Consider the following 14,422-nt stretch of genomic DNA (forward strand, 5'->3'; position numbering starts at 1 on the left):
TGAAAATTGTCTTGGAAAAATAAGTTAGATTACTTTTGCACTTATTAGAAAAGACGATATCACATATTCTTTTTACATTATTTTATATTTCATAAGAAAATAAAAGATAAAATGCCAAGCGTATATAAATCGCTGTATCTCTCGTCTACCTGTTTGCTCCTGTTCCAAAATGATTGAATGGCTTGTTGGCACGTCGAAGAAAGAGACCCGTAGGTTCTGCCAGATCCTTGCGGTAGTGGTAAAGACGGAAAGGATGCATTTCGCTGGCTGTTATTCAACAGACTCGTTGTTTCGTTCGTATACTCCATGGAACGAAGATCGTCGTCAAATCCAATTAATTATGTATAATTAAAAACAAAGAGAAACAATCACGAGAGTTACGGTGCGACTAGTTCGTTTTTTTTTCTTTTTTAACGAGTTGCACCCCGTTTATGCTGAATTCCGTTAGCTGTGTTTTTAGCCTTTTACAAATTTCGATCGTTCCTTTTGCTTTATCCGCAAAACACGATCATGACAAACACAATCCATTACAAGTGCTAAAGAGTAGAAGAGAACGGATCTAATGTTTCTCATTACAGATGCAAGTGATGTGGGAATACGAACATTTCGAGCGATCCCGATCTGACGCACTTGTTGCACGTAAACTGATCACTTTGTCCATGAAGTCCCGTTTCGTAATACGAGTTGGCTTGTCCCGACTTGTTTATGTGGTCCTTTTTCACTCGCCAAATAGAAGCGGTACGAATTAGGTGCGCATCAAGTGTCCAACGCGTATCGTTCCCGATTACTTGCGCTGATTTTAATAAATTTCCATAAGTCGTTATGTGCACAGATCCAGAGTTACATCGCAATCCGATCCATCGAAACGTAGGTGTGTCATTAGATCCATTAGACCGTGTCGTGATGAAAGAGAAAATAATTGTTTGAACAACACACGGAAAATATCGAAACATCACGATGCATAGCGCGAGATAATTCCTCCATTATCTTATTAGGATTAACTGTTATCTGTACGCGCGAGTCCGTATGATTGCACGAGAAACATATCGGAAAATAACCGAAATAGGATACACGGACGGAAATATCTGGAATGAGTCGCTTGACCCTGAAGAATCGCACATTTCTGTCAGATTCGTCGTCACGCGTCGCGAACACATTTCTGCATTCTGCAGCCTGATGCGAAATTCAGTCGGGACGTATAACTTTCAGCTGGCGCAGCGTTCCGTTCTCGAAAGAGGCTTGTCAGTGGATATTTCGCGAATCTCCAAAAAGTTTCGAAAGGCGTTCGTTCGCTTCGCAAGTAACACAGCTCGTCTTGTTTCTACATCAGTCTCTACGTCGTTGACTGCTGCATGTTATCTACGGAGAGTGCTTCTCGCGAGGGTCACGGGGGGATAAACTGTGGAAGAGCTTTCTTCGTCACCCTTTTACGCGTTGCGGAAAACTACGATCTCTCGACAGATCATCGTCCGCGATGATTCATCAATCATCGGGCGTGAACAAAATCATCACTCGGCACGATACAAATCGCTTGTGAAGTGTCGAACAACAAACATGAGCGAGGAAGTAGAGAGCAATTAAAAAGTATCCTGGTTGATGACTGCGAGGAGTTTCACCACCTCGCGTACATGAACGTAAAATAAAAAGGTGATACACACCGTCAGTGAACCACTGCCAAGGCAGATATGAAATCCAAGGCGAATGCATGTATGACCGATTATCAATACGTCGAAACCGCGATAAACAGCGGCCATTTCTTGAGAGATATCCTATCTTGAGATAAAAAGCGACTATAGAAAGCCAATTAAAATGCAAAAAGTATCGATGGTCTTAAAAATAAACATTGGAGAATATTTATATAAGAATATTTATTTAAGATGAGATTAGTCATATTTAGGTAAGAAGTGATTGGTCTTAAAAAATAAATATTGGAGAAATATTAGAAAGAGCATACCTTGAAACCGTAAAGAATATATAAATGAAAATGTGGAGAAAGCTTGAACGATTTCATCTTACGTTAATAATTATGGAAATATTTTCGTAATTTTTAGTAAAAATGCATAACTATTCTTATACTAATTTTTATATGTACTGAACAATCCGTGTACTTTCAAGGATAAAAAAGAAATTCCCTGAAAATTCTAGATAAACACTCTATTTAATAAATTAAATATAACTCTTAAAATTCCTCTAATTTTTCTGTTTATTGCCCATAATTACGAGTTTCGAATTACCGTGATTTGTCAAGATGACAAGAGAAAGATTAGATACGCGTCTTGTAATAGCCCTTACCTTGTAATAACTATCGAACACCAGCGAGTATCGTGGCCAAAAATATTCCTGGCAACGTATCAGTGACGAAACGTGAGTGCTTCGTGATTCATAGCGCCACTAATGAAATTTTACAATTGGTTTCGCGCGCTGCTCGCAGTCCGAATGACAGTTTTATTGGCTTGCGAACACGAATAAAATTTTCTAATCGATCGACCGTGAGGCATTCTTCTTATCGATCGTAATATCGAAGATTGCCAATGAATGTCGCGCAAAGTCATGAAATGGTATTGTTCCTCAACCGTAATTCATATTACCTACGTATGTTTTTGGCAGAATTTATGCGAAAATGAGTGAATGGATAATGACTCAGCATACAAATATTTAGTGCTATTTTTTTAATCAGTGTAGTATTTTTGTATTTTGAGTCAAATAACACTTATTATTATTCTGATAAGCAAACTTTGCGAAGTTTTATATTCTAATATTAATAAAACTTTGTACATATAAATAATATGAACAGATAAATTTATAAATTATCAGTTGCGGTTATACGCTTTTAAGAGATGAAATCATATCTCTTATGTATAAAGTGGTTTTTAGCTTTTTCCATTATATTTTCAAAACTACTTAAGACAACAAAAAATGCTTTATATAAGTTTTAAATATTTATACAACAAATTAAATAGAAGATGGGCCAAAACGGTCGTAGCAAGATCTTAGTGTTGAAATGAGATTTCATTACATATAGCTTCCAACTCATTAAAACTGCATGCGTGCGTTACTTTCTGTTTTAAACATAGCTCTTGAAAATAAATCAAAACAAAATTATCACATAATAAAATTGAAAATCAATTTCAATAATACTGATGCTAATTAGTAGCTCTAAAATTCCCCTTCCCCTGCCCCCACTCCGAAGAAAATGAAAAATTTGTTGCGAAAAATATTATTTCAGATAGGATTTGAACCTGAATCTCCCTATTATTAGAGAAAAGTGTTTTAACCACATCGACCACCGATGCATCGAGACTGTGTACAAATCACGGTTTTAAATCTATATTATATTATATTAAATAATTATTTTTTAATTATTTTTAAAAAGTTAACAATTTACCTTATATGTATATAAAATTTTATTAAAATCAAATTTTACACTTTGAAAGGTTCTCTTAATTAATACCAATTAGTATTAATTTTGTTATCTATGTTTTTCTTAAACAAAATGTGTATAAATGCTTATAAATCAATGTTCATAAAAGTTAAAATAACAGGAAAAAAGCTCGATGTTCAATGCTGTCAAATAGTAATTTAGAAATTTTGTTTTTTACATATTTCTTTGGTTTCAAAGAAAATTTAATTAAAGACTTTAATTAAAAGACAGTACAGATTAAAGAAACATTAAAACAAATATGGTTTCAAAAAATAATTTTATCCTTCTAAAGTTACAGTAAAAGATTACAGGACTTTAGTAAATAAAAAAGATAGAGTATTCCAACATCATATAAAACTTTTGTTTAAAGAAATAAGTATATAATGTGTTTCTATTTTAAAAATATGTTTGTTAAAAAATAAAAGAATACTTGTTAAAAAAAGTAAGACGCAAAATTACATTGCATAAGTTATTAAACTATAAACACATTTTTTTTAAAAGCATTTTTTAAAATTGTAACCATGATAACTCAAACATGCGTGGTTTATCAGATCAATTTAAAATTTTAAAATAATATTTTTAATAATATTCGGTATCTATAAAAAAGGCTTTTTCTAATTTTTAATTTTTTCCTTAAATAATAATTTATAGTAAACAAAAAAAATTTTTTGTAAAAACAATTTTCAAAATTCAAATATGTAAAGTTTCGCGAAAAATAAAATTTTGAAAAATTCCCTTCATAGTTCAAGAATAACAAAGTATAAAAAATTATTATTCTTACTTTTTAATTTCAGATAATTTATCGAGGCTGGAGGCTGTTACCTAATTCTAAATAGATAAAAGTGTACGCGATAGAATGCTCTAATTATTTATTTATTTCTTCATATTTATTCTAATCCTACGTCTTACTTTTTTAAATAAAAATACATATTCTCAATGTAAAAACACATTATTCATTTATCTCTTTAAATAAAAGTTTTACAAGATGTTGAAAAATATCGCATTTTTTAATTGCTTAGAGAAAAGAGGCTCTTATAACCCCTTAATTCTGAAGACATTTATCTTTCTCTATTACATAGATGCTAAAGTTATAATTACTGTTACAGTTAATTAGAAAGAAAATGAATCGTTACTCGTTAATAAAGTCGCGTCGCAGTGTCGTGCGTCTCGCCGTATTTATAAAAATAATTAGCCAAAATTATCCTGGAATGCGTCGCAAGCGGAATATTTTTAGCAATTTATGACGAGTCGCCTCGACCAATCCGCGGTTAGTTAGAAAATAGTTTTAATTAGAGTAAAGTCGTTCGCGCGTTTCATCTTCTGTCTGAACCGGAAGTTTTGAACCAAGAACCATAGCCTGTTTTGGCAAGAAGCGTCTAACGTCTATTTGAACGATGATAATAAGAAATTTGGCAAGGTTTTAAGATCGTCGAAAAGAGCGGAGACTCATTAATCAGTGTCGCACCCAAGACTCGCGGCGTGCATTGGCACAATCTCGAGGGTAACCGAAAATAAACTTACGGCTGCCTAATAACCACGAAGAGAAGAGCGATCCACCATGTAAAAGGTGGTAAACATTCAAAATAATGCGATATCCTAGCAACATTTTGACTAATTATATCAATAAAGATTTAGATTCAAATTTATAGACGTTTCTCAGATCTCAAGATCTGTTTATCTCGCGTAGTATAATACAACGTACGCGAGACAGACTGAGATCTGAGAAACTACTATGAATTCTTAAGGGAATAATATTTAAATACCTAGTTTTAATTATATGTAATACGTATTTCTCATAAATATTATAATAAACAATCTTATTTAAAATACAAGTGTTAAAAAAAAAATTCAAAACATATACGAGAACATAAATAAAAATAACATTTTTGGTTCTATGTGTAAATACCAATATTCAAATATAGATTTTTTAGCAATTAAATATATTTTTTTCATATTAAAATATGTACAAAATATTTAATTAAGTTTATTTTTTAATATTTATTTTTATTAAAAATTAAAATCTTAAAAGTTACAGTTACAAATTTGTTTTTTCTACAAAATACAGGTATTGATTATATGTATAATACGAGGTATAATGTATTATAATCAAAGTACTTTATATTCTTTATATATTATTTTCTTTTGGTGAAAACAAAATAAAAGGCAGTAGCGAATATGCTCTTCATAACTCCATTTTTAATCATATTAAGTATAAAATTATGTTAACAACTATGACTTGCCATGCATAAATGTTAATACATAGATGTCAATTATAAAAATCATAAATGTTTCTACTTATAAAATCAATAAATACTAATTCATACTAATTGCATCGGTGATTACTGGATAGTGTAAAAAACTTTTGCACCATTCAGTAAATTTAGAAAAACTAATCAATTCTTACATGAAAATTCTACGCATATTACAAAATTGTAATAAAATTGTAATTACAATTGTAATAAAATTGTAATTTCTTTCCGCGTGACTTTGCGTAACACCCGTTAATAGCAGATTCCGAAGATTATTTCGAGAAAATTCTAGTATCAAAATGTCGAGGTTACAGTAGTTTTTAAATGAGAAAAATTTAAAGTTGGCAAATTAAATTGTCCGAAATTTGCATGCTCAGGTATGGCACATCGTATTGCAAAGATGTATGTAAAATCAACACAAAAAAAATTAATATCATATTTAAAAACACCTTCACTTTTGTGCCATTTTGATTTTTGTCTCGAAATGATCTCAAGAGTCTGTCATTAACAGGTGTCACACAAAGTTTGAGTCATCCTGTATATAATAATATGAGACAATAATTGTATTAAAAAATGTGAAGGTTATATATTTATTCTATGTTATATTACGCGTTTGAAACATGTTTAAACAATATATTTTTGTTTCAAGCACGTTTTTTTTTAAATACTCAAACATGTTTTAAAGAAAAAGAAAAAAAACACAGCATTTTGTTTCTTTTTTAAATATAATTTTGACATTCTAGCAACCAGCTTGAACGTCCTACATAATTTATTATTTTAATAAAATGTTTCTGGTTAAACAAACAACTATGTCTCAATCTATTTCTGTGAATTGCTTTGAAATCTTGATTTGCTTAGTTTCAAAGTAGTGTTCATTATCTTGATAGTCTGACAAAAATATTTTCAGATCTTTGTCTAGCTAAATTTTTAGATATTCAGCAAAATCGTTTTTTTTTCTGTGCAAGAATCCTTAAGAATCTTACATCCACTATCATGTAATGTCGGTTAAAATTGACGGTTAAAATTTACACCGAGAAATCTAATCCTGGTCGTGCAAATTCACGTACACTCGCGGTAATCTTTGCCACGCTGCTCTCTGATTTACGGTGAAAGCGCGGAGTGTAACGCGGCAGTCGTCAGTCTCGACCAGTCTCAAAGAGGCGCTGAATTGAACGAGAGAGTCGCGTGTTTTACGCTGCTCGAAAGCGCGCTGCCAAAACGAAAGAACCTTCGTGACTTCGCGCGATAATATTAATGACGTAGCTTTAATCCATTCAGCGACAGAAAATTAGAGAATAGGTCATTCGGAAAATGCGTAATGGAGTTTAGATACCGCGCGAGAGATACACGGCACATACCGTGCGATTCATCTCGTCATGTAACAACAGTAATTTTAGTGGACGCGTGAGAACACGCGATAATTGAATTCCTCGAAGGAGAAAAATCATTCCTTTGTTTTTAAGCTTCTTGCATGCGTTTAAGAACCTGTTACGGCGGTCATACATATTATCAATAAGATTGGCATGTGCAAAACACCTGCTGTGTCTACATGTTTGACAGAATTATAAGCAATTTAAAAAAATCGCGTTGATATTTTTGTTTATTAAACAAAAAATTAATAGTTACAATTATAAGGCTCAAATAAAAGATTTGAACATTCTGTATGATTGATTTGTTCTAATAATTAGAAGTAAGAAAAATGCACTCTCAGTTTGAATATTTCGGACAATTCAAACTTAAGCAGTGATCGGTCTATAATATGTCAGTTCGTCATAACTGAAATTCAGACAGTTCGGACAGTAGAGGAGATCAGAAACGTAGTATGCATTGAAAATAAAACAGCAGTTTTTCATTTTTTTTTACATTAATTTGTTAAAAAATTTAGGTTTAAACTGTAATAATTTCAAACTTTCGAATCTGAAATGAGTTTGAACAATTCGACAAGTTCAAACTATTTGATATTCGATCTTGAAATACGATTCGATTATTCCGATGATTCCGAGAACTAGTTATAAAGTTGTTGCGCATGTATAATACATGTATGGTAAAAAAGTTGCGCAACGATGTTATAATGATAATAAAAGTGTCATTAAGAATTACAGAACAGGTTTGCTGACGTTTCCGAGCACTAATTATTCCGAATGCTAATCTTTAAACCAAGTATGTTTAATAAAAAGTTTTGATCAAAAGTTGATAAAAAAATATAGTTGTAGAGATCTTTGATAGCAATCAATCTCATATCTCGATAAACTCGCATACTCCCTTCGTTTTATTGCCTTTAGCTGACTGTAGTTATGAGTAAAAAAAGTATTTAATGTCATATACACTTACTGCAATTTACTGCAATGTTTCGTGTATCTTTATATTCCTTACACTGAAAAAACTTGGGCATAATAATTAAACTTTGGTAAAATTATTTTAATTAAATATATGATTAATCAAATATTTAATAATATTTCAGTAATTTTATTAGTGGTAACCGATTAGAGGTAAAACGATTACTATTACTAAATATTTGATCATATTAATCGATATTTAATTAAAATTATTTCACCAAAGCTTAGTATTAACTATCATCTAGGCTTTATTATTATTATTACCAAACTTTTTCCAGTGTTCATTAGACATTTAATAAGTTCTAGAAATAAATACACAATTGCATTACTAAGCTTTTTAAATAACAGAAACAGTTCTCGTTACGTTACAACTACATCTAACGAAGTATTTACGGGTGCATTCGCGTAATATTCCCTTCCAAACAAAGTTACCTCATGCAACCGATGTTCCAGACGATGTACGATGTTTTGAGGCCGTCCTTTCAACAGAGAAAATTGATTTCTGCGACATTCTCCTGTCCCAGTAACGTGCTTGTAGGTCTTGTCACTGAGCACTCTGCTCTTCGTTCGCAAATGCGACATTTCGAGAACGATCGTTCCTCGACAAATTGATTCGGATCGTTGAATGAAAAAGAGTCATTCACCACTCGCGATTGTCCCGGAGCCGACAAATGTGCTATTTACATTCGTACTCTTTATTCGCGCTACAAATAAGTCTCGACCTCGAGATTTTCTGTGGAGGAATCATTCCAAATATTTGCTACGTGGCACTGTTTCACGTTCGTCACTTCAAATAAAAGCGTTGCACCAGACGCGTTCACCTCGGTTAACTCTCATAATTGCTTGATTAATTGCACGTTCGATGAGGCGGAATTTAGTGCGAGGCACGCAAGTCGCGTTGTACCGTGCCAAGCCGGTTCTTGAAATCGCTGCCCGGTCGCGGCAACAAGAACGCAGGTTTAATCGTCCTCTGCATTCGTTTCCTTGATTCTCTTCTCGGTAGTCTCAAGGTTACGAGAATATGTGATAATATCGTTCATTATGCGGACATACTGTGTCAGCGTGACTATCGCGTTTACGTAAAGTTGCACATGAATATTAGTCGCGTAAAGTTGTAAGTGGTACAAGTTTAAAGAAATGCATCATCTTCGAGGCTTGTAATAATGACACTAATCGTAGTCGTAATTTATTAACAATCTATTACTTATCTCACACGACCCTATTCATTATTTTTAAATCAGTTAATGATCCTAGAATGCTACTCATATTTTTCTTACATTAACACTACTCTGGATAAAAATTCATCATATACAACATCAAGAACTTTTTACACTTTTAAAAACTTTTTTATACTTGTTTCTACGTTGCAAGGTGTTAAAATAATTAAACTTGACTACTAATGCTGTTTCAATGTAGACAAAATGTTAAACGTTATTTTAGTTAGCAAAATTTTAACAACAAAAATTCTGTTAAACTAGAATTAGCATTTAAAGGAAATTTACCAACAAAAGATTTTTATACTCTTAAGAATTTTTTACTTTTTTTAATTTATAAATTGCAAAATGTTAGAATAACTGACACCATTTTAATGTAAATGTTATTAAATTTTATTGAATGCTATTTTAAGCTAACAAAATTTTAACAACAAAAATTGTAGTAAACAAAATTAACACTTACAAGAGAAAGAGCAAAAGTAGAAACACGTTTTCAAAATGTTGTAAAAGGTAGTTCTTTGTGTTTGTATTAAGAAGAACCCCTCATCTTAGCTTTGGTTTTTTCAAAAACTAATAATAAATACAAAAATTTTAAAATCATCGGATCGATTAATCACTTGGAAGAATGATAGATTTCAGGAAAAAGAAAAGAAAATTAATTCTTTTCTTTCTTTCTCCTTTTTCAAAGATTTATTATCCTGCCAAGTCAATCCGGTGAGTTCAAAATTGTTAATATATTATTATTAATTTTTGAAAAAATTAAGGAATATATGAATTTAGGATTTGGAATTTTTAATATGTATAAACAGGACTAACTTTTGCAACATTTCAAAAGCGTTTTCACTTCTGATTTTTTTATTAGAGAAAAATTCATTCATAAAATTACAAATTCTTTTTTACACTTTTTTTTACTTTGCATGTTAGGTGAGGTTAAAATAATTGAACTAACACTATTTTAAAATGTAAACAAAATCTTCTCAAATATTATTTTAAGCTAGCAAAATTTTAATATCATAAATTATTAAACTTGAATTAATACTTGATGAAAATTTATTCAGTAGCACTCCAGGATTAATGTTAAATCGAGAGACTTGTGTTTCATCTTATTTTCAATAATTTGCATTTTATTATTGTGGATTATTGATGCAATAAAATAGATATTTTACTGAGAGAACAATAAATCTAAAGATGAGTCTGGGATTGTTTATCAAGATATTTTTGAAGTATTTAGCAATAAAACTTTATGTTATGTTAGAGATTAGACTCACGTATCTCTCGCACTGTCACCAATTACATTAAATCCTTTGAAAAAAAAATCGAGCGACTTACATTCTCGTGTTTGCGCGCGATCATCGATGACATTCTTGTGAAGATAACGATTGTCACCATGGAGCAGAGCAATAAAGGAGGGTGCAGCTTTTTATGATTCACATATGCCACGATAAACCGGACAAGATACTCATCGTTTAATATATAATTAAATAATAATTTTTAATGCGATAATGATCACTTCGACGATAATAAATATGTATTCCAAAAATGCGAAAAAATGCTGGAAAATTATCATTCAGTGATTACCGCGAATGATCAATAACGTGCGCAAGATTTCGATAATTTGCAACGATACTGATGGATTGACGATAAATGACGTGATTAAACGGATGACTGTGAAACAGAATTCTACGGTCAGGGATAAAGAGTAATCGAGGTCGATCGGCACGTGAGAGGATCGATGGATCAGCTGATCCGCGCACTATAGAGTTCGCGCTTTCACTGTTGCACTACCGCCGGGAGGAAAATGAAGGTAAATATGCGTGCATGAGCATGTTTGCCAACGTTTTTGTGCGCACAGTTTATCTCCTCTTCGTCAGTTATTTATCATCTTAACCCGACACGTATCGCTTATTTTTCGAGTACCTGATAAGCAGTCACGTTTCTGTACTAACGTGAATAAAATATTTTTGGTCAGTAATCAGGCCTACATTTTAATATTCATTTTATCACGGCTCAAAGATATTTTTCATAACTTTATTGTATTATCAGCCATAAAATTATAATAAATTCATGTAATTAAAAAAATAAAAAATATAAATTAAAGTATTTATTAGAAATCTTAAATTATAATATATTTTTATTGCTTCAATTATCTATTATTAAAAATATATATACATATATATACAACAAAAAGATGCACGCGCGCGTGTATATGTATGAGTATGTCGCACAACCTTAGCCAAATACAATATTAGGTACTTATATTCTTTTCATTTATCTAGAACCGTTTCTTTTTGGTTAGTCCAGACTTTTTTTTATCTGAATTGTTTCCTATTGATTATCAACATCATACATAAGTTTAGAGTTCTAAGCAACAAAAGATAATTCACATTTTAATTTCAGTTTAAATTTCACCTAGTTATAAATATTTAAAAAAAATGTCTACTTTTAACTAAGACCGTATATATTATAACAATGAAATAAAAAGATTATATATATTGTAGCAATAAAATATTTATAAAAATAAAATATATTTATGTTAACAGTAAGTGTATGAGACAGCAGCGATTCGCTAATTGTTTGAAAAAGCAAAAATAAACGAGAAGTGAAATAAGGAATTAAGATATAGGAAATATTATGGCTGAATAAAATTCGTTATACAGACGACGTCTTCTGAGAGCAATGTTGTTTCTATTTATTTTAGGATACGAAAACGATAGGTTATTTCATCGAAAACGTTGACATTCCGTTGGTATGCGTGACTCGAATTATTTTCGCGCTGCTCGACATCGAGTGTTCTGCGAGAAATAAATCGGGGTGAATCCAGGCCACGCGTCGCAAATATATAGGACGGGAAAACGATCGAAACAGTAAGAAGTCTGAAGCATACAAGAAATATTAAAACTTACACCTGACTTGCAAATAATGTCCTTGCGAGAGCGCTAAATGGCCAAATGTGTCACGTTTTCAGTTAACAGTTTACGTAACTGTTTTTTTATCATTCGTTTTATTGCCTATTTCCTCATTATTTATTTCATTAGGTATTTCCATTCGCAAGGATACCAATAAAACAATTCTGCTAAATTATGTCCTAGTGTTAAAATCTTCGCTCAGAAATATCGATTAGACCTAGTAATTGCGATAAATAAAACTGAGAATAATTAAAAGTACGAAATTTTAATTTCGAAACTTATCATTCCATCAAAAATAAGAAATACTTAAAAATTTTCGCAAATAGAGAAGTAACTGTGAAAAAACGTACCTTGTAAAAAACATTAAATAGAAATTATACCTCTAGAGTAATAAATATGCAAAAATGATAATGAGATGTCTTTCAGTGACAAGTGCAAATCAAATGTAAAATAAATCGTTGTCTAGAAGTTGTAAAAACAATCGTGAGAATTCTCGCCGTCTACTTAGGTCTAAGGAGGCGCAGTAGAACAGTTATCATAAAACACGGCAAAGTAGATCGAGGCCAAGGATCAAAGGCTCGGGATTTTAATCATTCGCTAAACGAAGCGGTATGTTACGTCGTTAGTCACGATCCTCACGATCATCACGATTCCTGACATCACGCAATTTGCAAAAACGTCACGAAATGTAGGACTGAGCATATCGTTAGTGAGAATTTTTCCTTGGATGACTAATCGTGTCTTGCTCGATCAGTGGAAATTTTCCCGATTTGAAGGATCTCACATTGACACGCCACATCGTAGAAATACCACTTTTCAAACTAGATGCCTTTCTATCAATACACACACTCAGAGAAAAAAATCATATCAGCAACTATAAATTTGTGAATAAATAGTATCTCAACTATGCATTAATAAGTTGTAATAAAAACAATAAGTTATGCTGTTGAAAATGTCACAAAATTCAATGTATTTTTAAGTTACACATTAAATCTAATGTATGGCACATTAAATTTAATGTATCTATAACTGAAAAATATGTGTATAAAATTTAGTGCACTTTTGACAACATTAAATTTACATTAAATGTACATTAAATGTTTTTAATGTACCTGCTTGAAATTTGTTTCCATTACATTAAATTCTGATGCCAATTTTTAACAGTGATATAGAAACCAAGAAAATGCAGAGATATTAACTATTTTTTCTATTTTTTTTTTAGTAAAATTGTTGATTAAATGAAAAAACAGTAATGTAATTGTAGGTGAGGAAAAAATTGAAACGACTGAAATTCGAATTCGGGATCCTTCCTTTTCATTTCTAGTACTTAGGATCCTGCATCACTGCTCCATTGCTATCATAATTATTCCGGTCGTATACTTAATACGTCGTACGTAAACTGGAAATAGTTGACATAATTTATTTGTAATAAAGTCTATATAACTATGTAATTATAGTTAAGATGCTATTTCTAGCAACTGTAAACTAGTAGGACAAATATTGTTGACGTGGTGAGAACCGTTTTATAATTACTGCAACTAAAACTAGTTGCAATAACTATAAAATACTTGTTTCAGTAATTATACATGTAAAACTAGTTGTCTATTTTATAGTTGCCACTACTATGAATTTTTTTTTGAATGATATATCCCTTTTCTATCAATACATAATTTCATTAGCGAAAGAAACACTATTAGCAATCTTACAATCCTATTTCTAGAAATTCATATGGCTGTCACAAGATATATCACTGCACAGAAACACAATATTCTCATTTAATCTTTAATTTTTACGTCTATTTATCAAAGTTCTAAGTTTTCAATTTTTTATTCACTGTGTTTTCAATTTATTCTTCAAGTTCTCCGCAGCATCATTGCGAGAGAAAATATACGAACGACGAAAGTATCTTGCGCACTGAATAGCGAAATCAGGACGGTTAGAACGAAGAAACCGCGGATTGATGACGATAATTTGATTGCGTGGTTGGCTCGCTCGGTGCACACACGAAGCCGATGCCGAGCAGCGCAACATCCTTCGCGTACTGCGGCCGAGAGAACAATTGACCGAGGCAACAACACCTGACACTGGCGTGTGGGCGACCCGTCCACGTGGATGGTAGAGCCAGCCCGTTCGCCAGGTGATGCGAAAAAGAAGAGAGGGGAACCACGCACCGGCGACGTCATCGTCGTAGGAGGACGTGGGAGACTGTCGAGGAAGACGTTGCCCTTCTTTATCTCTATTGGCATTAAACGTCCAGGTCAGATTTTAGGAGATTTGTATCTCAGTTTGACGTTAA

At 31.9% G+C, this 14,422-nt stretch overlaps 1 protein-coding gene across 17 annotated transcripts in view; it reads right to left on the reverse strand.

Moving 5' to 3' along the window:
• Positions 1 to 14,422, reverse strand: part of LOC105200315 (kinase D-interacting substrate of 220 kDa) — a 60,092-nt gene that overhangs the window by 35,764 nt on the left and 9,906 nt on the right. The window contains exons 3-4 of one of the 17 annotated variants that reach the window (XM_039453667.1): positions 13,833 to 14,362; positions 8,439 to 8,739 (exon numbers count right to left, since the gene is read on the reverse strand). The exons of 12 other annotated variants lie outside the window; for them this stretch is intronic. In XM_039453667.1, the coding sequence (XP_039309601.1) occupies positions 8,439 to 8,588 (150 nt within the window). In that variant the 5' untranslated portion in view covers positions 8,589 to 8,739; positions 13,833 to 14,362. Of the gene's footprint in view, positions 1 to 149; positions 3,352 to 8,438; positions 9,073 to 10,549; positions 11,291 to 13,832; positions 14,363 to 14,422 lie in introns of those variants that run through there. 4 more of the 17 variants (XM_039453666.1, XM_039453665.1, XM_026140074.2 and 1 more) reach the window with 4 other exon arrangements.

Source organism: Solenopsis invicta, chromosome 9, assembly GCF_016802725.1.
Source record: "Solenopsis invicta isolate M01_SB chromosome 9, UNIL_Sinv_3.0, whole genome shotgun sequence".
In the NCBI taxonomy this organism is placed as follows: Eukaryota; Metazoa; Arthropoda; class Insecta; order Hymenoptera; family Formicidae; genus Solenopsis; species Solenopsis invicta.